General features: G+C 44.4%; 2 protein-coding genes across 8 annotated transcripts in view; one reads left to right on the plus strand and one right to left on the minus strand.

Annotated features, from left to right (window-relative positions):
* Positions 1-2,704, minus strand: part of LOC124036675 (zinc finger RNA-binding protein-like) — a 42,622-nt gene extending 39,918 nt beyond the window's left edge. For 3 of the 7 annotated variants that reach the window (XM_046351520.1, XM_046351521.1, XM_046351519.1), the window contains exons 1-2: positions 2,560-2,703; positions 2,281-2,362 (exon numbers count right to left, since the gene is read on the minus strand). In XM_046351520.1, coding sequence (XP_046207476.1) covers positions 2,281-2,362; positions 2,560-2,596 — 119 coding nt within the window. In that variant the 5' untranslated portion in view covers positions 2,597-2,703. Of the gene's footprint in view, positions 1-2,280; positions 2,363-2,559 lie in introns of all 7 variants that reach the window. The other 4 variants (XR_006838943.1, XM_046351522.1, XM_046351524.1 and 1 more) reach the window with 2 other exon arrangements.
* A 4,788-nt stretch (positions 2,705-7,492) lies between these two features.
* LOC124035328 (activated RNA polymerase II transcriptional coactivator p15-like) lies at positions 7,493-11,712 on the plus strand. The gene is made up of 5 exons (XM_046348799.1): positions 7,493-7,630; positions 8,206-8,278; positions 8,384-8,521; positions 10,266-10,374; positions 11,434-11,712. The coding sequence occupies exons 2-5, from the start codon at positions 8,207-8,209 to the stop codon at positions 11,511-11,513; spliced, it is 399 nt and encodes a 132-aa protein (XP_046204755.1). The 5' UTR covers positions 7,493-7,630; position 8,206; the 3' UTR covers positions 11,514-11,712.
* The last annotated feature ends 13,354 nt before the right edge of the window (positions 11,713-25,066 follow it).

Raw genomic sequence — 25,066 nt, forward strand, 5'->3', positions numbered from 1 at the left:
ACAGCAGTGGATAAGGTGGAACGTTTTAAAGTTCCTCAGCATACACATCACTGACAAAGTGAATTGGTCCACCCACACAGAGTGTGCTAAGCGCCACGTCAACCTCAGGAGGCTGGAGTAATTTGGCTTGTCACCTAAACTTTTACAGAGGCACAATTGAGAGCATCCTGTTGGGCTGTATCACTGCCTGGTACGGCAACTGCACGGCTCTCCCGAAGGTGGTGCGGTCTGCCCAACGCATCACCGGGGGCAAACTACCTGCCCTCCAGGACACCTACAGCACCAGATGTCACAAGAAGGCCAAAAACTAGTCACTTTAATGTTTACATACCTTGCACTACTCATCTCATATGTATATACTGTATTCTATACCATCTACTGCATCTTAGACTATTACCGCCCTCTCATTTCTCATCCATATATTCTTACTCCATTAGGTATGTGTTGTGGAATTGTTAGATACTGATGCACTGTCGGAACTAGAAGCACAAGCATTTCGCTACACTCGCAATAACACCTGCTAACCATGTGTATGTAACCAATAACATATGTTATTATTTCTAGCTAGGGTTACTTTTAGGAGTTAACTGTTACCTGAACATGCTAAGTAGTTGCTCGTGGTTGAAAAATGGCTAATTAGCTAAAATATTAAAGTTGTGCATGATAAGATTTTAACTCACTAGACATTCAGTATATACACCCATCCATTCACCCACCCTGGGTTTCTGCCTTAAGTAACCATACCAAAACGTAACATCATACTAATTACTTGTGTCCCGGAATCACGTTTACTATGTTACATCTAGTCAATGAGACCAGGCTGCCTCCATCTTTGCACTCCCAAAATATTGTTTAGAATGATGGGGACGCTATAGAAATGCATTTATTAATGTCTACATTCATTCAATTAGACACCATATTGTTTCAGGTTTATTACAGGTGCTGGCTACAGAACTCAGAACTCTACATATATCAAAATATGGGTTGGACTTCGTTGTCCGTGAGACGAGAACAACATGCTCTCCTGTTTGTCTATAAAGAATCATTCTGAATAAACTACCTTCTTATTTATCATCGGTCATCAATATTAGGATTCCTAAAACCAGGTCTCACGCATGGATTCCACGTGAGGCCCATGTGGTTTCCACAGAGTTGGTTATGGCTGTCTTTTCCTGTTACACTCCTTGCCTATGGAATAGCCTGCAGACTAAACTTAAACCTGAGACTCTTGTCACCCATTTTAAATATTTATTGGAGGATTTTTATTTTCATATTGCTTGTAACTGTTTTGGGTAATGCAAGTTCTTGTGCTGTTAGGTTATTCCACTAACAGGTTATTCCCCTATGTGTAAAATGTAATCTGTTGCTGTATGTTTTTGTGTTATCTGTGACAGTTGTGTTTGTCTTGTGTAGTTTCTTAAATCATTGGACCTAAACTGTATATGTGTAAACATGTATATGCAGGGCCCAGCTGTAAAAGAGACAGTGGTCTCGTTCTATGTTCCTTGTTGAAAAAAAAAGTAAAATAATAAATGTTTAATTATGAGTTTAAAAAAAACATAAAGATGCCTAAAAACATTTTCCTTAAAGTATATATTTTTTTGATGACCAATGTTAACATCCTCAACTACAGAAAAAATACATGTTCATTTTTATCCTTGAAATATTTAAAGTTGTAATAAGAGTAGAATTTCATTCATCACTATGGATGACTGCTCCTACGGGACAGTGCCAATATGGCTGACCAGTGGCCTTCAAAACCCTCTCATGTCCAATACAAAGCATCAGGAACACAGGATTTATATACACGTTGCTTACTAACCCCCTTCAGAAGATTCGGACAAATTACTAGGCAGACTTGATCCACTCAATCAGTACAATAACGTCAAGACATTTCACAGAAGTAACCATTTCTGTTCTAGTACCGGAAAAAGCACCGAATTTCTTTATAAAACATACACAGCACTACAATCTGTAGCTACTGTTGAACGGGTGTCATGTGTAACCTCCGACTGTAACGTAGGAGACGTGAGAAACGTACAATTCAACTCGAGAATCGATACCCCTCGAAATCCTCGTCAATGAGAATAAAAGACCCTTGTTCTTAATTAAACTGGCCAGCCACTGGCTCCGCAGAATACTTACTATTATCACCCCCTCCCCCAACCTGAAACAATAGCAACCTAACTATGGGTTTGGAGGGGGGGGGGTGTATCTGAACTGACAGTAAATTGGTGTCGTACGGTGATGGATCGCATCTCCCAATGCGTCGTTTCTTACCTGTACTGCGCGGCAGCACCGTGGGTAAATCCAAAGTAGTTGCCGGTAGCCATTTTAGCATCTTCACCTAGCCGGCTGGGCACTGCAGAATAGATATATGGAGGGTAAACGGTAGGCTAGCTAGTTAACAGCTATACCCCCCCCGCATTAGCGCAAAGAGAGCTCCTCAAATCCAACACCCACCGACCCAAAACCAAGCTTTCCTCGTAAACATGATAAATAAATGAATAGTTTTTAAAAATATATATATTTATTTGTTTTTCATAAAGATTTACTCACCATAGGTGAAGGAGACCACTGGACATATGGGAATCATTGGTTCGTGTTTCTCAGACTACGAACTCTGACTCATAACCCTGCGGATGGTATTTATATGAGAAGGTCGGACCAGGAAATGGATCCGCACATGCGCTGTACACACGGACATGATGGGATTTGTAGTTCTTACTAGGCCGAATCATTTGTTTTCCTCAAGGTCAGATGACTGTGCCACAAAATTATATCAAATCATAGACTCTTTATAGGAAATGTGTCTATATGCGTTGGGGTCTAAGTAACTGTTACAAGGAAAGTAACACCATTCATTCGTTATATTTTTCTCTTAGAGTAGTATAATATGCCATAGCAGATGCTTTTATGACATACGTGGTTCGAAGCCATGCATGATGATGAGAGAGCAGAGGACGGATTTAGCACAGTGGGATAACGGTCCGGGAGTTTTTGCTAGCCACTGAACTTCTGCTTCTGTGTTGCTTGTGTAACGGATGTGAAACTGCTAGCTTAGTTAACGGTGGTGCAGCGCTAAATAACGTTTCAACCGGTGACGTCAGTTGCTCTGAGATCTTGAAGTAGTGGTTCCCCTTTGCTCTGCGAGGGCCGCGGCTTTTTGTGGAGCGATGGGTAACACAGAGTACCAGTACTGAGTCTATGATAACTTTGTTATATACACAGAGTACCAGTACTGAGTCTATGATATCTTGGTTATATACACAGAGTACCAGTACTGAGTCTATGATATCTTGGTTATATACACAGAGTACCAGTACTGAGTCTATGATAACTTGGTTATATACACAGAGTACCAGTACTGAGTCTATGATAACTTGGTTATATACACAGAGTACCAGTACTGAGTCTATGATAACTTGGTTATATACACAGAGTACCAGTACTGAGTCAATGTGCAGGGGTACATGGTAATTGAGGTAAATATGTACAAATAACTAAATATGTACATAATAAATAGTAGCAGCAACGTATGTGATGAGTTATGTTGTCCAAAAAGGGTCAATGCAGATAGTCTGGGTAACTATTTGGTTAACTATTTAACTAAGTATTTAGCAGTCCAATGGCTTGTGGGTAAAATCTGTTGGTTCTAAACTTGGTGCGTCGGTACCGCTTGCCATGCAGAAGCAGAGAGAACAGTCTATGACTTGGGTGGCTGGAGTCTTTCAACATTTTAGAGTCTTCCTCTGACTCCCGCTTGGTATAGAGGTTCTGGAAGGTCGGAAGCTCGGCCCCAGTGATGTTCTGGGCTGTATGCACCGTGTGGTAGGATGCTTAAGCAAATGTCATACCAGGCGGTGATGCAGCCAGTCAAGATGCTCTCAATGGTACAGCTGTAGATCTTTTTCAGGATTTGAGGACCCACGCCAAATCTTTTCAACCTCCTATGGGGAAGAGGCGTTGTCGTGCCCTCGACTGTATTGATGTGTGTGGACCATGATAGGTCCTTAGTGATGTGGACATCGAGGAGCATGAAGCTCTCAAGCGGCTCCACTAAAGCCCTGTCAAAACAAACAAAGTTTATTGGTCACGTACACAGTTCAGCAGATGTTATAGCGGGTGCAGCGAAATGCTTATGTTACTGGCTCCTAACAGTAAAATGTCAAACAGGAAATAATTTAAATAAAATAAAAAGTTTACAAATAACAAAAAAAATATATCAAAAACATCAGGACGAATCCAATTAACAACACAAATAGCATATAGCGTATAGCAAATAGCATATAGCATATAGCATATGTATATAAACACCAGGAACATTTACACAAGATCAGCTCAGAATGTACAGGAGGTTGGTGGCACTTTATTTTATTTATTTATTATTTTATTTATTTTTTTCACCTTTATTTAACCAGGTAGGCCAGTTGAGAGCAATTTCTCATTTACAACTGCGACTTGGCCAAGATAAAGCAAAGCAGTGCGACAAAAACAACACAGAGTTACACATGGAATAAACTGTCATGTTTGTCATTTATTATCATGTCTTGTCCCTGTGCTCCCCATTCTATTCGTTTCCCTCTGCTGGTCTTATTAGGTTCTTTCCCTCTTTCTATCCCTCTCTCTCCCCCTCCCTCTCTCACTCTCTCGCTCTCTCTTCTCTCTATCGTTCCGTTCCTGCTCCCAGCTGTTCCTATTCCCCTAATCATCATTTAGTCTTCCCACACCTGTTCCCGATCCTTTCCCCTGATTGGAGTCCCTATTTATTCCTTTGTGTTCCGTTCCTGTCCCGTCGGTTCCTTGTTTAGTATTCACCGTGCTGTGATTGTGTTTCGCCCTGTCCTGTCGTGTTTTTTGCCTTCATCAGATGCTGCGTGTGAGCAGGTGTCTCTGTCAACTACGGCCTGCGCCTACCCGAAGCGACCTGCAGTCTGTGGCCGCTTCTCTTGTTATTCCCCTCTACAGACTAGAGGATTTCTGTTATTCCCTGTTTGGACTTGAATAAACTCTGTTTCTGTTAAGTCGCTTTTGGGTCCTCTATCACCTGCATGACATAAACAAGCGTACAGTCAATAACACAATAGAAAAATCTATGTACAGTGTGTGCAAATGTAGTAAGATAAGGGAGGTAAGGCAATAAATAGGCCATAGTGGTGAAATAATTACAATTTAGCAAATAAACACTGGAGTGATAGGTGTGCAGAAGATGAATGTGCAAGTAGAGATACTGGGATGTAAAGGAGCAAACAATAAATGAAATAAATAACAATATGGGGATGAGGTAGTTGGATGGGCTATTTACAGATGGGCTATGTACAGGTGCAGTGATCTGTGAGCTGCTCTGACAGCTGATGCTTAAAGTTAGTGAGGGAAATATGAGTCTCCAGCTTCAGTGATTTTTGCAATTCGTTCCAGTCAATAGCAGCAGAAAACTGGAAGGAATGGTGGCCAAAGTAGGTGTTTGGGGATGACCAGTGAGTTAAACCTGCTGAAGCGTGTGCTACAGGTGGGTGTTGCTATCGTGACCAGTGAGCTGAGGTAAGGCGGAGCTTTACCTAGCATAGACTTATAGATGACCTGGAGCCAGTGGGTCTGGCGATGAATATGTAGCGAGGGACAGCCGACTAGAGCATACAGGTCGCAGTGGTGGGTGGTATAATGGGCTTGGTGACAAAACGGATTGCATTGTGATAGACTGCATCCAGTTTGCTGAGCAGAGTATTGGAAGCTATTTTGTAAATTGCATCGGCGAAATCGAGGATCGGTAGGATAGTCAGTTTTACGAGGGTATGTTTGGTGGCGTGAATGAAGGAGGCTTTGTTGCGAAATAGGATGTCAATTCTAGATTTAATTTTGGATTGGAGATGTTTAATATGAGTCTGGAAGGAGAGTTAACAGTCTTGCCAGACACCTAGGTATTTGTAGTTGTCCACATATTCTAAGTCAGAACTGTCCAGAATAGTGATGCTAGTCGGGCGGGCAGGTGTGGGCAGTGAACTGTTGAAGAGCATGCGTTTAGTTTTACTAGCATTTAAGAGCAGTTGGAGGCCACAGAAGGAGTGTTGTATGGCATTGAATCTCGTCTGGAGGTTAGTTAACACAGTGTCCAAAGAAGGACCAGATGTATACAGAATGGTGTCGTCTGCGTAGAGATGGATCAAGGAATCACCAGCAGCAAGAGCGACATCATTGATTTATACAGAGAAAAGAGTCGGCCCGAGAATTGAACCCTGTGGTGCCCCCATAGAGACTGACAGAGGTCCAGACAACAGGCCCTCTGATTTGACACACTGAACCCTGTCTGCGAAGTAGTTGGTCATTTCAGAAACCAAGGCTGTTGAGTCTGCCGATAAGGATATGGTGTTTGACAGAGTCGAAAGCCTTGGCCAGGTCGATGAAGACAGCTGCACAGTACTGCCGTTTATCAATGGCGGTTAAGATATCGTTTAGGACCTTGAGCGTGGCTGAGGTGCACTCATGACCAGCTCTGAAACCAGATTGCACAGCGGAAAAGGTACGGTGGGATTCGAAGTTATCTGTGATCTGTTTATTAACTTTGCTTTCGAAGACTTTAGAAAGACAGGGTAGGATAGAAATAGGTCTGTAACAGTTTGGGTCTACAGTGTTTCCCCCTTTGAAGAGGGGGATGACCGCGGCAGCTTTCCAATCTTTAGGAATCTCAGACGATACAAAAGCGTGGTTGAACAGGCTGGTAATAGGGGTTGCAACAATGGCAACGGATAATTTTAGAAAGAGAGGGTCCAGATTGTCTAGCCCAGCTGATTTGTACGGGTCCAGGTTTTGCAGCTCTTTCAGAACATCTATCTGGATTTGGGTGAAAGAGAAACTGGGGAGGCTTGGGCATGTAAGCTGCGGGGAGGGGGGTATGGAGCTGAGCTGAGATCAGCTAAGAATGATATGTACAGCACAGGAGGTTGGTGGCACCTTAATTGGGGAGGACGGGCTCGTGGTAATGGCTGGAGTGGAATCAATGGAATGGTATCAAATACATCACCAGCAGTTGAAGAACAGTTTGGGGAAACGTATCATTCAGTACAAACCATCACGCACGGTATCAAACGTTGAATCGAAACTGAACGCACAAAAGGGAGTGAAGTCTAACTCATGAACTCATTTGATGAGTGCCAAGGCTTTTAGCTCAGTGGAGCTCAGGAAACTAGGGTTTGAACCAATACATTGTTTTAATTGATCAGTCAGCTAAATAGGTGGTTCAGCAGCCAGAATGTTGTTAGTTTAAGTTTAAGTTGTATTCAAATTGACAATAGAGTCTGTATTTTAATCAATTATATTATATAATATTCAACTGCACTACATACATAAAAAATGTATCCGAATACAATATGATATATTATGTTGACTGTTTATAGATTTATTAATATGGTGCAGATACATGATGTGAGTGTGACCATTCAGAGTCAATGCGTCCGTCCTCCGGAAACAATGAAACTACATTTCCCAGAACTGCATCGGTTCGCGCTAATCAAAAGCACAAGCTTCCGGACCTCGCTTGCTAAATGAACCAACCATAAATCTTTAGCATCTCTCCATACTGCCTGCCTGTATCAACTGATCCTTCTTATTCATTCATTCAAAAAAACAACAACAGGTAAATTTTATTTTTGTACCGGGTCAAGAAATGACAATGCACAGACACACCTGCTCAAATCTTTGGCTATTTTAACCGCAAGAGGTGGCAGTCGGCACTAACGTTAGTTCTCTAGCTAGCTGGTCATTCGTGCATGTGTTAAGTTATATTCCCGTTAACTAGCTAGTTAACGTGTTAGGACATTTTTTTAAAGCTACCTAGTTTAGCTTGTTATTTCACCCACGAGTAATCTAATTATAATATAATAACACACAGAAATACGAGCCTTTGGGTCATTAATAGAGGTTAGTCGGGATTGAAGCTTTCACCTGCAGTAACAAGGCAAGGGAACTTTTAAATTCCTCCTATGCCATGAAAACCCAAACCTTTTGGTAGGTCATATTATATTATTATTATTATTATTATAAGTCTGTAATGTACTGATGGACGGCCATTACAAACTATACTGCTATAGACCACTGTGTCTATGACGTGTTTAGTGTTGGTATACACAGTCCTCCATGTGGATACCTGGTGGCAGTGTTGAACATCACATGGCTGCTACTCTTAATGGCGATGTCCTTGTTTCCTAGCAGAATGCCCAAATCAAGGGAAGTGGTGTCATCCACGTCTGGTAGTGACTCTGACAGTGAGGTGGAGAAGACCAAGGTGTGTGTCTTGGGAAAGGGGGGAGGGGGGGTGGAGATTAAACAAATGGTGTCCTGTGCTGTGACTACCGAAGCCCTCCTCCCTATAACTGGACATGTGTTTCAGGCCAAGAGAAAGAAGGCCAGTGCTCCACCAGAGAAGCCCGAGGCCAAGAAACCGAAGCTGAGTGGAGAGGGCTCTCGACCTGGCGCAGGAGGGTCCTCTAAGGCTGCAGACAGCAAAACGGAGGATGGCATGTTCCAGGTTAGTGATTTCTGGGTTACAGACGCAGGTAATGCTGCTACGGCTACATTATCGGACTGTTACAGATGCAGGTAATGCTGCTACGGCTACATTATCGGACTGTTACAGACGCAGGTAATGCTGCTACGGCTACATTATTGGACTGTTACAGATGCTGCTACGGCTACATTATCGGACTGTTACAGATACTGCTACGGCTACATTATCGGACTGTTACAGATACTGCTACGGCTACATTATCGGACTGTTACAGATACTGCTACAGCTACATTATCGGACTGTTACAGATACGGCTACATTATCGGACTGTTACAGATGCTGCTTACGGCTACATTATCGGACTGTTACAGATGCTGCTTACGGCTACATTATCGGACTGTGACAGATACTGCTACGGCTACATTATCGGACTGTTACAGATACTGCTATGGCTATATTATCGGACTGTTACAGATACTGCTACGGCTACATTATCGGACTCTTACAGATACTGCTACGGCTACATTATCAGACTGTTACAGATACTGCTACGGCTACATTATCGGACTCTTACAGATACTGCTATGGCTACATTATCGGACTGTTACAGACGCAGGTAATGCTGCTACGGCTACATTATCGGACTGTTACAGATACTGCTACGGCTACATTATCAGACTGTTACAGATGCTGCTACGGCTACATTATCGGACTGTTACAGATACTGCTACGGCTACATTATCGGACTGTTACAGATACGGCTACATTATCGGACTGTTACAGATGCTGCTTACGGCGACATTATCGGACTGTGACAGATACAGCTACGGCTACATTATCGGACTGTTACAGATGCTGCTACGGCTACATTATCGGACTGTTACAGATACTGCTACGGCTACATTATCAGACTGTTACAGATACGGCTACATTATCGGACTGTGACAGATGCTGCTTACGGCGACATTATCGGACTGTGACAGATGCTGCTATGGCTACATTATTGGACTGTTACAGATGCTGCTATGGCTACATTATTGGACTGTTACAGATGCTGCTATGGCTACATTATTGGACTGTTACAGATACTGCTACGGCTACATTATCGGACTGTTACAGACGCAGGTAATGCAACTACGGCTACATTATCGGACTGTTACAGACGCAGGTAATGCTGCTACGGCTACATTATCGGACTGTTACAGATGCTGCTACGGCTACATTATCGGACTGTTGCAGATACTGCTACGGCCACATTATCGGACTGTTACAGATGCAGGTAATGCAATTACGGCTACATTATCGGACTGTTACAGACGCTACATTATCGGACTGTTACAGACACAGGTAATGCCACTATGGCAACATTATCGGACTGTTACAGACGCTACATTATCGGACTGTTACATACGCAGGTAATGCCGCTACTGCTACAGGGTCGGACTGTTAGACGCGGATAATGCTGTTCGGCTACATGATCAGACTGTTACAAGACGCGGATAATGCTGTTACGGCTACAGGGTCGGACTTAGATGTGATGTCATCGCTGTTCCTACTTGGCAGTGTAGTGTCGTCCCTATCTCGACTCACTGTCTGTACAACTGAGCTGAGCCCTTTGCCCCATCGCAAAAACACACGTGACTTCTAGCTTGACAACATTACTAGCCAGTCGCGCCACATAAAGAGGTAGCAATACGGTAACACATGTCCCCCCCCCCCGGGGAAGAAAAGAGTGAGCTTGATTGGTCTGTTTTGTGTGTTCCAGATTGGGAGAATGCGATACGTCAGTGTGAGGGAGTTTAAAGGGAAGTGTTTAGTTGACATCAGAGAGTACTGGATGAACCAGGACGGGGAAATGAAGCCCGGCAAAAAAGGTACGACACCCAGAGAACTGCTGTCAAATGGTAGTCATGGAAACTGAACCGTTGTCATTTTAATAGGCCCGCCTTGAGGTACTGAACATGCCAACTTCCTGTCTGTGACACAGATATTCAAGCCCGTTTATTACAGTGTCCTAGTCATCCTCTTCTGTAATTGTACCATGGCCCTGTTCTGTTATAATCTCCACCCCTCATAACCTGGTTCCTCTCTAGGTTTATAATCTCCACCCCTCATAGCCTGGTTCCTCTCTAGGTTTATAATCTCCACCCCTCATAGCCTGGTTCCTCTCTAGGTTTATAATCTCCACCCCTCATAGCCTGGTTCCTCTCTAGGTTTATAATCTCCACCCCTCATAGCCTGGTTCCTCTCTAGGTTTATAATCTCCACCCCTCATAGCCTGGTTCCTCTCTAGGTTTATAATCTCCACCCCTCATAGCCTGGTTCCTCTCTAGGTTTATAATCTCCACCCCTCATAGCCTGGTTCCTCTCTAGGTTTATAATCTCCACCCGGTACAGCCAGAAGAGGACTGGCCACCCCTCATAGCCTGGTTCCTCTCTAGGTTTATAATCTCCACCCCTCATAGCCTGGTTCCTCTCTAGGTTTATAATCTCCACCCGGCACAGCCAGAAGAGGACTGGCCACCCCTCATAGCCTGGTTCCTCTCTAGGTTTATAATCTCCACCCGGCACAGCCAGAAGAGGACTGGCCACCCCTCATAGCCTGGTTCCTCTCTAGGTTTATAATCTCCACCCGGCACAGCCAGAAGAGGACTGGCCACCCCTCATAGCCTGGTTTCTTCCTAGGTTCTGGCCTTTCTAGGGAGTTTTTCCTAGCCACTGTGCTTCTACACCTGCATTGCTTGCTGTTTGGGGTTTTAGGCTGGGTTTCTGTACAGCACTTTGAGATATCAGCTGATGTAAGAAGGGCTTTATAAATACATTTGATTGTGCTCTAACCTCTCTGTGTGTCTCCGGAAGTTTTGTATTGAAAATGTCTTTATTGTGGCTGTTTTTTTTCTTAGTGTATTTTTGTTGATTCCCCCCCCCCCCAGGCATCTCCTTAAACCCGGAGCAGTGGACCCAGCTGAAGGACCAGATGTCTGAGATTGACGACGCGATCAAGAGAACATGATGACCGTTCCCAGGGTGCTGACAGTCCAGCTTGTCTATCTAGTGATCTTCATGTCACCACTGACGTTTCGGATGAGTCCCACATGGCACCCTATTCCCTATATAGTGCACTACTTTAGATCAAGGCCATATGGAACCCTATTCCCTATATAGTGCACTACTTTAGACCAAGGCCATATGGAACCCTATTCCCTATATAGTGCACTACTTTAGACCAAGGCCATATGGAACCCTATTCCCTATATAGTGCACTACTTTAGATCAAGGCCATATGGAACCCTATTCTCTATATAGTGCACTACTTTAGACCAAGGCACTATGGAACCCTATTCCCTATAGGGCCTACTTTGGTCAAAGTAGTGAACCCTATTCCCTATAGGGTGCACTACTTTAAAGTAGGCACTAGATAGGGAATAGTGCTCCATAGGGCCGTGGTCTATATAGTGCACCTACTTTATTCAAGGCCTATGGAAGGGCTTGGTCTAAAGTAGTGCACTAGATAGGGAATAGGGTGCCATTTGAACTTTCACAAAACCTGTGTAAGGACTGAATTATTTTATTAATTCTAAGTTTGCTGTTCTGTTGAATTAGTTATTTTGCATGTGATGTTTTAGTTTGTTCAGTGCAAGAATTGCTTTGTGTTTTGACCTGTGAAGATAATGTGTGTTTGATTGGTTGATATTTGGTTGGTTATATGACTTTTTTTTCTCTTCCTACCTTTTATTTAACTACGCAAGTCATTGTTTTCAATGGGTTAGCTGGTCTAGGAACAGTGGAACAGTGGGTTAGCTGGTCTAGGAACAGTGGGTTAACGGGTCTAGGAACAGTGGGTTAACTGGTCTAGGAACAGTGGGTTAACGGGTCTAGGAACAGTGGGTTAACTGGTCTAGGAACAGTGGGTTAACGGGTCTAGGAACAGTGGGTTAGCTGGTCTAGGAACAGTGGATTAACTGGTCTAGGAACAGTGGGGTTAGCTGGTCTAGGAACAGTGGATTAACGGGTCTAGGAACAGTGGAACAGTGGGTTAACGGGTCTAGGAACAGTGGGTTAGCTGGTCTAGGAACAGTGGGTTAACGGGTCTAGGAACAGTGGAACAGTGGGTTAACGGGTCTAGGAACAGTGGGTTAGCTGGTCTAGGAACAGTGGAACAGTGGGTTAACGGGTCTAGGAACAGTGGGTTAACGGGTCTATGAACAGTGGGTTAACTGGTCTAGGAACAGTGGGTTAACTGGTCTAGGAACAGTGGGTTAACTGGTCTAGGAACAGTGGGTTAACTGGTCTAGGAACAGTGGGTTAACTGGTCTAGGAACAGTGGGTTAACTGGCCTAGGGACAGTGGGTTAACTGGCCTAGGAACAGTGGGTTAACTGGCCTAGGAACAGTGGGTTAACTGGCCTAGGAACAGTGGGTTAACTGGCCTAGGAACAGTGGGTTAACTGGCCTAGGAACAGTGGGTTAACTGCCTGTTCAGGGGGCAGAACGTCAGATTTGGACCTTGTCGGCTCGGGGGTTTGAACTTGCAACCTTCCGGTGACTAGTCCAACGCTCTAACCAGTGGGTTACCCTGCCGTCTACACTCTAACCACTAGGCTACCTGCCTCTAACCACTAGGCTACCCTGCCGCCTCTACAGGAACAGTGGCTACCCTGCCGCCTTACACTCTAACCACTAGGCTACCCTACCGCCTCTACACTCTAACCACTAGGCTACCTGCCTCTAACCACTAGGCTACCCTGCCGCCTCTACACTCTAACCACTAGGCTACCGTGCCGCCTCTACACTCTAACCACTAGGCTACCCTTTGAATAATTGACCTTTTGTTGTTGTTGTATGAAAATGATTTAAAAGCCATGTAAAGTTCTCATGATTCTCTCTACCTATGGTATTTTCTTACTTTCACCCCCTCATGGTCAGTGTAGTTTTAGACAGTATTACAAAGGTCAGATAATGAATCCTGGTTCCACAAGACTGAACATTAACACGTCGATCTAAAACAAGTCTTGGGGTTTCTGGGTCTGAAGCTAACAAGCCACCTCCGGCTTCCAAACAACCACAACAGTAGCAACAACCTCCCCCAGTCACAGTTCTGTTATCTAGATCCAGACCAGCTGGTAACAACCTCCCCAGTCACAGTTCTGTTATCTAGATCCAGACCAGCTGGTAGCACCCCAACCTCCCCCCAGTCACAGTTCTGTTATCTAGATCCAGACCAGCTGGTAGCACCCCACCCCAACCTCCCCCCAGTCACAGTTCTGTTATTTAGATCCAGACCAGCTGGTAGCACCCCACCCCAACCTCCCCCAGTCACAGTTCTGTTATCTAGATCCAGACCAGCTGGTAGCACCCCACCCCAACCTCCCCCAGTCACAGTTCTGTTATCTAGATCCAGACCAGCTGGTAGCACCCCAACCTCCCCCAGTCACAGTTCTGTTATCTAGATCCAGACCAGCTGGTAGCACCCCACCCTCCCCCCAGTCACAGTTCTAACCACTAGATCCAGACCAGCTGGTAGCACCCTAACCCCAACCTCCCCCAGTCACAGTTCTGTTATCTAGATCCAGACCAGCTGGTAGCCCCCCCCAACCTCCCCCAGTCACAGTTCTGTTATCTAGATCCAGACCAGCTGGTAGCACCCCAACCCCCAGTCACAGTTCTGTTATCTAGATCCAGACCAGCTAGCACCCCACCCTCCCCCAGCCACAGTTCTGTTATCTAGATCCAGACCAGCTGGTAGCACCCCAACCTCCCCCAGTCACAGTTCTGTTATCTAGATCCAGACCAGCTGGTAGCACCCCAACCTCCCCCAGTCACAGTTCTGTTATCTAGATCCAGACCAGCTGGTAGCACCCCACCCCAACCTAAGTCACAGTTCTGTTATCTAGATCCAGACCATTTAAAAGCACCCCTCCCCCAGTCACAGTTCTGTTATCTCCAGACCAGCTGGTAGCACCCCAACTTTCCCCCAGTCACAGTTCTGTTAGTTTTCCAGACCAGTATTAGCACCCCAAGGTCAGATAAGTTCTGAATCTAGTTCCACAAGACTGGTAGCACCCTGAACTTAGTCACAGTTCTGTTATCTAATCCAGACCAGTCTGGGGTTCCCCCAGTCACAGTTCTGTTATCTAGATCCAGACCAGCTGGTAGCACCCCACCCCAACCTCCCCCAGTCACAGTTCTGTTATTTAGATCCAGACCAGCTGGTAGCACCCCACCCCAACCTCCCCCAGTCACAGTTCTGTTATCTAGATCCAGACCAGCTGGTAGCACCCCACCCCAACCTCCCCCAGTCACAGTTCTGTTATCTAGATCCAGACCAGCTGGTAGCACCCCAACCTCCCCCAGTCACAGTTCTGTTATCTAGATCCAGACCAGCTGGTAGCACCCCCCCCCTCCCCCAGTCACAGTTCTGTTATCTAGATCCAGACCAGCTGGTAGCACCCCCCCCAACCTCCCCCAGTCACAGTTCTGTTATCTAGATCCAGACCAGCTGGTAGCACCCCCCCCAACCTCCCCCAGTCACAGTTCTGTTATCTAGATCCAGACCAGCTGGTAGCACCCCAACCTCCCCCAGTCACAGTTCTGTTATCTAGATCCAGACCAGCTGGTAGCACCCCACCCTCCCCCAGCCACAGTTCTGTTATCTAGATCCAGACCAGCTGGTAGCACCCCAATCTCCCCCCAGTCACAGTTCTGTTATCTAGATCCAGACCAGCTGGTAGCACCCCAACCTCCCCCAGTCACAGTTCTGTTATCTAGATCCAGACCAGCTGGTATCAGAACCTCCCCCAGTCACAGTTCTGTTATCTAGATCCAGACCCTGGCCAGCACCCCAACTGGTGACATTCTGTTATCTAGATCCAGACCAGCTGGTAGAACCACACATCCCCAGTCATGAGTTTTTATCTTCCAGACCAGCTGGTAGCACACTACCTGAGCTGGATACAGTTCTGTATATCTAGTCCAGACCAATTAGCACCCCAATCCCCCAGTCACAGTTCTGTTATCAGATCCAGACCAGCTGGGGACCCCAATCCCCCAGTCACAGTTCTGTTATTAGATCCAGACCATGCTGACTGACATTGGTCTCCCCCAGTCACAGTTCTGTTATCTAGATCCAGAAGCTTTAGCATAAAACCTCCCCCAGTCACAGTTCTGTTATCAAGATCCAGACCACGTAGCACCCCACCCCAACCTCCCCAGTCACAGTTCTGTTATCTAAATCACAGATGTCTGGTACCTTCCCCCCAGTCACAGTTCTGTTATCTAGATCCAGACCTTCTGTCTAAACCACCTCCCCCAGTCACAGTTCTGTTATCTAGATCCAGACCAGCTGGTAGATGGAACCTCCCCAGTCACAGTTCTGTTATCTAAATCCAGACCATGGCACCTCCCCCAGTCACAGTTCTGTTATCTAGATCCAGACCAGCTGGTAGCACCCCAACCTCCCCTAAGTCACAGTTCTGTTATCCAGATCCAGACTGAGCACCCTAAACCTCCCCCAGTCACAGTTCTGTTATCTAGATCCAGACCAGCTGGTAGCACCCCAACTGCCCCCAGTCAGTTCTGTTATCTAGATCCAGACCAGCTAAATCACCCAACCTCCCCCAGTCACAGTTCTGTTATCTAGATCCAGACCAGCTGGTAGCACCCCAACCTCCCCCAGTCACAGTTCTGTTATCTAGATCCAGACCAGCTGGTAGCACCAACCTCCCCCAGTCACAGTTCTGTTATCTAGATCCAGACCAGCTACCAGCACCCTAAATCCCCCAGTCTAGTTATGTTATCAGATCCAGACCAGCTAAAGCACTAGACCTCCCCAGTCACAGTTCTGTTATCTAGATCCAGACCAGCTGGTAAATCAGTTGTATTCCCCAGACACTCTAAATCATCCAATTACATTTGATGTCCAAATCAGATCAGACTTTTAAGTCACCTGGCCAGGAAAGCCCTGGCCACAGCACACACTGGTGACATGGTAAATCACTAGATGGTACTGAACCACACATCCATTATGAGTTTTATTTTTAGCTGCTGCTAGGACACTACTGAGCTGGATGGTACCAGACAGTGAAATTGTTTCCCAATATACATACTTGCATAAATCACTAGATGGTATAAACTACAAAGGGATACAATGACCAAGTATACTATGAAGTACATTAGCAGAGCATGCTGAAATCATTGGTCTTGTCCAGACACTCTTCCTAAAACTTTACATGAAACTAAATAAATCACTTTAGATAAACACTTGAAAACAAGAGGGACTCTAAATCACTAGATGTCTGGTACCTTCAGACACTCTAAATCACTAGATGTCTGGTACCTTCTGTCTAAATCACTAGATGGTCAGAGACTGTCTAAACTGAGATGGAATCACTAGATGGTACCAGGTCTAAATCACTAGATGGTACCAGAGACTGCCTGAATCACTAGATGGTACCAGACACTCTAAATCACTAGATGGTACCAGACACTCTAAATCACTAGATGGTACCAGAGACTGCCTGAATCACTAGATGGTACCAGACACTCTAAATCACTAGATGGTACCAGACACTCTAAATCACTAGATGGTACCAGACACTCTAAATCACTAGATGGTACCAGACACTCTAAATCACTAGATGGTACCAGAGACTCTAAATCACAGGATGGTACCAGAGACTGACTAAATCACTAGATGGTACCAGACACTCTAAATCACTAGATGGTACCAGACACTCTAAATCACTAGATGGTACCAGACACTCTAAATCACTAGATGGTACCAGACACTCTAAATCACTAGATGGTACCAGACACTCTAAATCACTAGATGGTACCAGACACTCTAAATCACTAGATGGTACCAGACACTCTAAATCACTAGATGGCACCAGACACTCTAAATCACAGGATGGTACCAGACACTCTAAATCACTAGATGGTACCAGACACTCTAAATCACTAGATGGTACCAGACACTCTAAATCACTAGATGGTACCAGACACTCTAAATCACTAGATGGTACCAGACACTCTAAATCACTAGATGGTACCAGACACTCTAAATCACTAGATGGTACCAGACACTCTAAATCACTAGATGGTACCAGACACTCTAAATCACTAGATGGTACCAGAGACTGACTAAATCACTAGATGGTACCAGACACTCTAAATCACTAGATGGTACCAGACACTCTAAATCACTAGATGGTACCAGACACTCTAAATCACTAGATGGTACCAGACACTCTAAATCACTAGATGGTACCAGACACTCTAAATCACTAGATGGTACCAGACACTCTAAACCACTAGATGGTACCAGAGACTCTAAATCACTAGATGGTACCAGAGACTGACTAAACCACTAGATGGTACCAGACACTCTAAATCACTAGATGGTACCAGAGACTCTAAACCACTAGATGGTACCAGAGACTCTAAACCACTAGATGGTACCAGACACTCTAAATCACTAGATGGTACCAGACACTCTAAATCACTAGATGGTACCAGACACTCTAAATCACTAGATGGTACCAGAGACTGACTAAACCACTAGATGGTACCAGACACTCTAAACCACTAGATGGTACCAGACACTCTAAACCACTAGATGGTACCAGACACTCTAAATCACTAGATGGCACCAGTTTGTCATCTTTGCCTTCTGTCTTCCTCCAAGCAGCTTTATTCAATTGGGACCAAGTTACCTCTTAAATATGAGTAAATCCAGCATGGAGGCTGATATCAATGTCATAATTCACAGACTATAGAGGTGAATTCTTCTTTTATGCCATGGCGTTGTTGCATACTCATTCCTGATTGGCTTGAAGGGCATTGTAGAGCATACATAATTTAAGTGATAACGCCCGTGAAGCCGGTGATTGGAGGATATATTGGCACGGGTGTTGTTAGGTCCCTAGACGAAGTCGTGGGTCGGCAAACCGTACCAATATTTCCTCCAAACACCAGCTTCGACGGTATGACAAAACATTTATTTTTACTGCTCTAATTTCAGTAACCAGTTTATAATAGCAATAAGGCTTTGTGTTATATGGCCAATATCCCACCGCTGAAGGGCTTTGTCCAGGCACTCCGCGTTGTGTCGTGCCTGGACGCAGCCCTTAGCCGTGGTTTACCCCCTCGTGCATTTGTTGCTTCAATAATGCACGGTATATCAGGTAGAATTCCATGGCTATAGTTCACTCTTACATGAGCTATTTTTACGGATTTTGAAAGCAAATGTCGAATTGAAAACATTGACATTGTTGAATTTGATTTTCATAATAGTACATTTAGAGTCGTGGTTTGAGTAGCTCAACTAGCAAGTCTGTTTGTTTGGTTACCACGTTAACTGCTGTATCTGCTATCTAGTAAACTTACTAGCAGTTTAGGTGGATGTTGAACACATTTCTACCGGGAAAAATGAACACATTTGTTTGTAGCAGCAAATGTGTTAAATTATAGCCATGATATATAAAAAAGGGATAATCAACTCGTCTCTATGCAGTGTACATGTACTAGAGTGCACTGTGCTTCACTGATATTACATAACATAAGAGATAATCAACTCGCCTCTATGCAGTGTACATGTACTAGAGTGCACTGTGCTCCACTGATAGTACATAACATAAGAGATAATCAACTCGTCTCTATGCAGTGTACATGTTCTAGAGTGCACTGTGCTCCACTGATAGTACATAACATAAGAGATAATCAACTCGTCTCTATGCAGTGTACATGTTCTAGAGTGCACTGTGCTTCACTGATATTACATAACATAAGAGATAATCAACTGGCCTCTATGCAGTGTACATGTACTAGAGTGCACTGTTCTCCACTGATAGTACATAACATAAGAGATAATCAACTCGTCTCTATGCAGTGTACATGTTCTAGAGTGCACTGTGCTTCACTGATATTACATAACATAAGAGATAATCAACTGGCCTCTATGCAGTGTACATGTACTAGAGTGCACTGTGCTCCACTGATAGTACATAACATAAGAGATAATCAACTGGCCTCTATGCAGTGTACATGTACTAGAGTGCACTGTGCTTCACTGATATTACATAACATAAGAGATAATCAACTGGCCTCTATGCAGTGTACATGTACTAGAGTGCACTGTGCTCCACTGATAGTACATAACATAAGAGATAATCAACTGGCCTCTATGCAGTGTACATGTACTAGAGTGCACTGTGCTCCACTGATATTACATAACACAAGAGATAATCAACTCGCCTCTATGCGTTCTCTGGAAAATAAGGTAACTGCAACACATTTTCCACATCGTTCCTTATATTCCATAGAACACCGTTGATTATCTCTTCTGTTATGTACTATCAGTGGAGCACAGTGCACTCTAGTACATGTACACTGCATAGAGGCCAGTTGATTATCTCCTGTTATGTACTATCAGTGGAGCACAGTGCACTCTAGTACACATACACTGCTCTGTACCTGTTATTCACCATACCGACCCACTGGAGAGGACGCTAGGCTGAGACGTCTCTGCTTTACTGTCCTGTAATTATGTAGGCCTAATCTCTTGTTTATTATCGTCCTGTTTCTCTCAGTTGGTATAAAACGTGGCACTACTAGTCGTGAATGCCAAAGTTGGGTTTTCAATTCCTATACAGTAGCATGTGTTACTGTATAGCCTGTTTTAGGTTTTAAGTAAAAGTGTCTGCTAAGAGTTGCCACTGTTTGGGGACAGATTTGATCTCTCAGGTACTGTATGCTCATTTATTGGTGCTGGTATAGCTTCCGTCCCTCTCCTCGCCTCGAACCAGGGACCCTCTGCACACATGGACAACAGCCACCCTCGAAGCATCGCTCCACAAAAGCTGCGGCCCTTCGCAGAGCAAGGGGAACAACCACTTGAAGGTCTGGGAGCGAGTGACTTCACCGATTGAAACGTTATTAGCGCGCACAACCGCTAACTAGCTAGCAATTTCACATCAGTTATGCAGCGCTGTACTCTGCTCAGATCCATCCACATGGGATAATGGACATTTTTAGAAGAATGCAATGTGGGTACTTTATATTTGTCCAGTTTCTCACATGTACCAGTGTTTTATTTTATGGATGTGTGTTTTGCATATCCCAACTCCCCCGTGAGAGTGGGGTCACAGCCATTATCAACGGTTAGGGTTATGTGCCTTGGTCAAGGGGCACGTCAACAGATTTTTTTTTTCCCTGCCCTGTCGTCTCAGCGGATTTGAACTAGCTACTTTGCAGTTACTGGCCCAATGCTCTTAACCACTAGGCTACCTGCTACCCAAATTTGTTTCAGATTTGAGGCTGACTTTGATTTGCTTACACACACACACAAATAAATGACATGGAATTATTTAAACACAATGTATTTATTTAACCGTTTGTTGTTTGGAAACTATCATGCTAACAGCACATATAAGTAGTTAATTTGTTTCCAGTGGCAGCAATGTGGTTGAATCATTCCAGCTGTAGAAATGATGGCCATTATGAAGTATTAAAACAGGAGTATTAAAACGGGAGTTGTGTTCTAATGGAAAAGAGATGTTTTCTGTTACACACGCAATACGTGTCCCTTTAAATCTAATCTTCTGGAGGGAATACTCCTAGCTGGAAGTGGTTTGGAGGGGACCGGTCGACCGTGCAACCAGCACCTGGGAGCTAGACGAAACTAGACTTGGCCCGCAAGGAAAGGTAGGCTCTCAGGAAACGCTGCGTTTCTCACTCAAACGAACCGTAAGAACACTTTGATGGTTTTATGATGGATCGAGGCATTGCAAAGTGTATCCTGGCAAAAAAAAAAAAAACGAGTGAGAGAGAGAAAGAGGCGAGACGGGAGGGTTTGCGCTCCAATAAGGAGGGTCACTAATGCCTCTGAAGCTATGAAACTTCCTGACCGACATCTGCTTCCATTTCCCTTCAACTTCCCTGAAATAAGGCAGTCTGATGGTCGGTGCGTCGCGCCCTGAAACATCCACAGCCTTCCTTGTGGTTGTTGGACCGCAGAGGCTCCTGTCACTCCAGACCCCAGGATTCCATTCATGACTGGTGTTCCATTGCTAGTCGCTAGACTCGCTACCTCAAACCCAGGTTAGGGCCTGTCTGCCCCTCTCTCTCTCTCTCCGGTTCCCTGGAAAGAATGTGTTGGTCCATTGAGATGTGAAGTGCGTATTGATTATGGGGCTCCTTCAGTTTCCTGTCCGCCGATGCTACTGGCACGAATCACTTTGGTTATTAACTAGCCGCCTCCAGCGCGCCAATTTGTCTAAACTTTTATTATCTTAGCAACGGACAAATGATATCTAAAAATGAACAGCCCAGAAATCACTTCACCGGAGAGAGAAAGAGAGATGGGGGAGAGAGAGAGAAGGAATCATTTATCTTTGGTCTGTCAGTGGGAGACAAATGATACTGCTGCAGCATAAGAGTTAAACGTCAGATACCATCAGATACCACGTCTCGTCAGATACCACGTCTCGTCAGATACTACGTCTCGTCAGATACCACGTCTCGTCAGATACCATCAGATACCACGTTTCGTCAGATACCACGTCTCGTCAGATACAACGTCTCGTCAGATACCACGTCTCGTCAGATACCACGTCTCGTCAGATACCATCAGATACCACGTCTCGTCAGATACCACGTCTCGTCAGATACAACGTCTCGTCAGATACCATCAGACACTACGTCTCGTCAGATACCATCAGATACCACGTCTCGTCAGATACCACGTCTCATCAGATACTACGTCTCGTCAGATACAACGTCTTGTCAGATACCATCAGACACTACGTCTCGTCGGGTACCATCAGATACCACGTCTCGTCAGATACCATGTCTTGTCAGATACCATCAGACACCACATCTCATCCTATACTATCAGATAACATGTCTCGTCAGATACCATGTCTCGTCAGATACCATCAGACACTATGTCTTGTCAGATACCATGTCTCATCAGATACCATCATATACCACGTCTCGTCAGATACCACGTCTCGTCAGATACCATCAGATACCATGTCTCGTCAGATACCACGTCTCGTCAGATACCATCAGATACCATGTCTCGTCAGATACCATCAGATACCACGTCTCGTCAGATACCACGTCTCGTCAGATACCATCAGATACCACGTCTCGTCAGATACCACGTCTTGTCAGATACCATCAGATACCACGTCTCGTCAGATACCATCAGACACCACGTCTCGTCAGATACCATGTCTCGTCAGATACCATGTCTCGTCAGATACCATCAGACACCATGTCTCATCAGATACCATCAGATACCACATCTCATCCTATACTATCAGATACCACGTCTCGTCAGATACCACGTCTCGTCAGATACCATGTCTCGTCAGATACCATGTCTCGTCAGATACCACGTCTCGTCAGATACCATCAGATACCACGTCTCGTCAGATACCATCAGATACCACGTCTCGTCAGATACCATCAGATACCACGTCTCGTCAGATACCACGTCTCGTCAGATACCATCAGACACCACGTCTCGTCAGATACCATGTCTCGTCAGATACCACGTCTCGTCAGATACCATCAGACACCACGTCTCGTCAGATACCATCAGATACCACGTCTCGTCAGAACATCAGATACCACGTCTCGTCAGATACCATCAGACACTACGTCTCGTCAGATACCACGTCTCGTCAGATACCATCAGATACCACGTCTCGTCAGAACATCAGATACCACGTCTCGTCAGATACCATCAGATACCATGTCTTGTCAGATACCACGTCTCGTCAGATACCACGTCTCATCAGATACCATCAGATACCACGTCTCGTCAGATACCATCAGATACCACGTCTCGTCAGATACCACGTCTCGTCAGATACCATCAGACACCACGTCTCATCAGATACCATCAGATACCACATCTCATCCTATACTATCAGGTACCACGTCCCGTCAGATACCACGTCTCGTCAGACACCATCAGATACCACGTCTATATATATATATTTGTTTTAAACAGTTAAGTTATCACATTTATTTACAGTGCATTCAGAAAGTATTCACAGCCCTAGTCACACCCTGACCTTAGTACTCTTTGTTTTCTTTGTTATTTTGGTTAGGTCAGGGTGTGACATGGGTAATGTATGTGTTTTTGTCTTGTCTAGGGGTTTTGTATGTTTATGGGACCTTTTTTCCTATCTAGGTGTTTTTGTACGTCTATGGTTGCCTAGATTGGTTCTCAATTAGAGGCAGCTAGCTGTCTATCATTGTCTCTGATTGGGAACCATATTTAGGCAGCCATATTCTGTGGGTGATTGTTCCTGTTCCAGTGTTTAGTGTTCACGTCACGGGACTGTTTTGTCTTCGGTCCTTTTGTCGGTTTGTTGTTTTTGTTCGTTGTTTAAAGTATTCCCATTAAATATGGATTATCATCACGCCGCATCTTGGTCCTCCTCTCTTTCACCCGAAGACAATCGTTACACCCCTTGAATTTTTCCACATTTTGTTTTTACAGCCTGCCTTTAAAATGGGTTAAATTTCGATTTTTGTCACTGACCTAATTACAATACCCCATAATGTCAAAGTAGAATTATGTTTGTTTTTTTATTCTAAGAAATTAATTGCAAATAAAAAGAGGAAATGTCTTGAGTCTAAGTCTTCAGCCCCTTTGTTATGGCAAAATAGGTTTAGGAGTAAAAATGTGCTTAACAAGTCACACAAGTTGCACGGACTCACTCTGTGCCATAATAGTGTTTAGAGAAATTTGATTGTTGAATGACTACCATCTCTGTAACCCACACATACAATTATATGTAAAGTCCTCAGTTGAGCAGTGGATTTCAAACACAGATTCAATTCTCTGATCAGAGAATTAATATAGTATTGAAAGCATAAGCTACAGCTAGCTAGCACTGCAGTGCATAAAACATGGTGAGTAGCTGACTCAAAGAGAGAGAGAAAATTGTTAAAGTTTTGAACAAATTAATTTATTCCTAAACGAAGGAAAAGCAAGAGAGAAATATGTATATATAGAGAGATTCGTCATGTTTTTTCACTTTCAGTTTCACTTTACTTAGCTAGCAAATACAGCTAGCTAGTTTAGCCAACTTAAACACCCTGCTTAAACAGAACGAAGCTATGTTAGCTAGCTGGCTTTGACTTTCCGAGACAACACTGGTAAGGTTTTGGTATTTTCTAATTGATTGCCACCGGGGTCAACCAGTGTAAGTGCTAAACAGCTTGCTGACTGTACACTGTAATGATGATTGATTGTATGATTGTAGTGGGTTAACTAACACATTAGTTCTATTAACTATGCTGACTATGACGTTATGTTATCTAATATGGGAACAACGATGTAGGCTGTGTGTAGAGGTTTGGCTTGGAAAGGTTTTTTAACTCCTGGTCACATACAGCTGATGTGTTGTGCATTGAAATCCACAAGCAAAGGGAAAAGGTGAGAAGGAATACAACGTGGCTGCTATGAAAGTGATCTGAACGCTTGATCAAGGGTGTACTCATTCCGCCGATTCTGTTGAAAAACCTTTCTCAAACGGGACAAAAC

The sequence above is a fragment of the Oncorhynchus gorbuscha genome, linkage group LG05 (assembly GCF_021184085.1).
Source record: "Oncorhynchus gorbuscha isolate QuinsamMale2020 ecotype Even-year linkage group LG05, OgorEven_v1.0, whole genome shotgun sequence".
Lineage (NCBI taxonomy): Eukaryota > Metazoa > Chordata > Actinopteri > Salmoniformes > Salmonidae > Oncorhynchus > Oncorhynchus gorbuscha.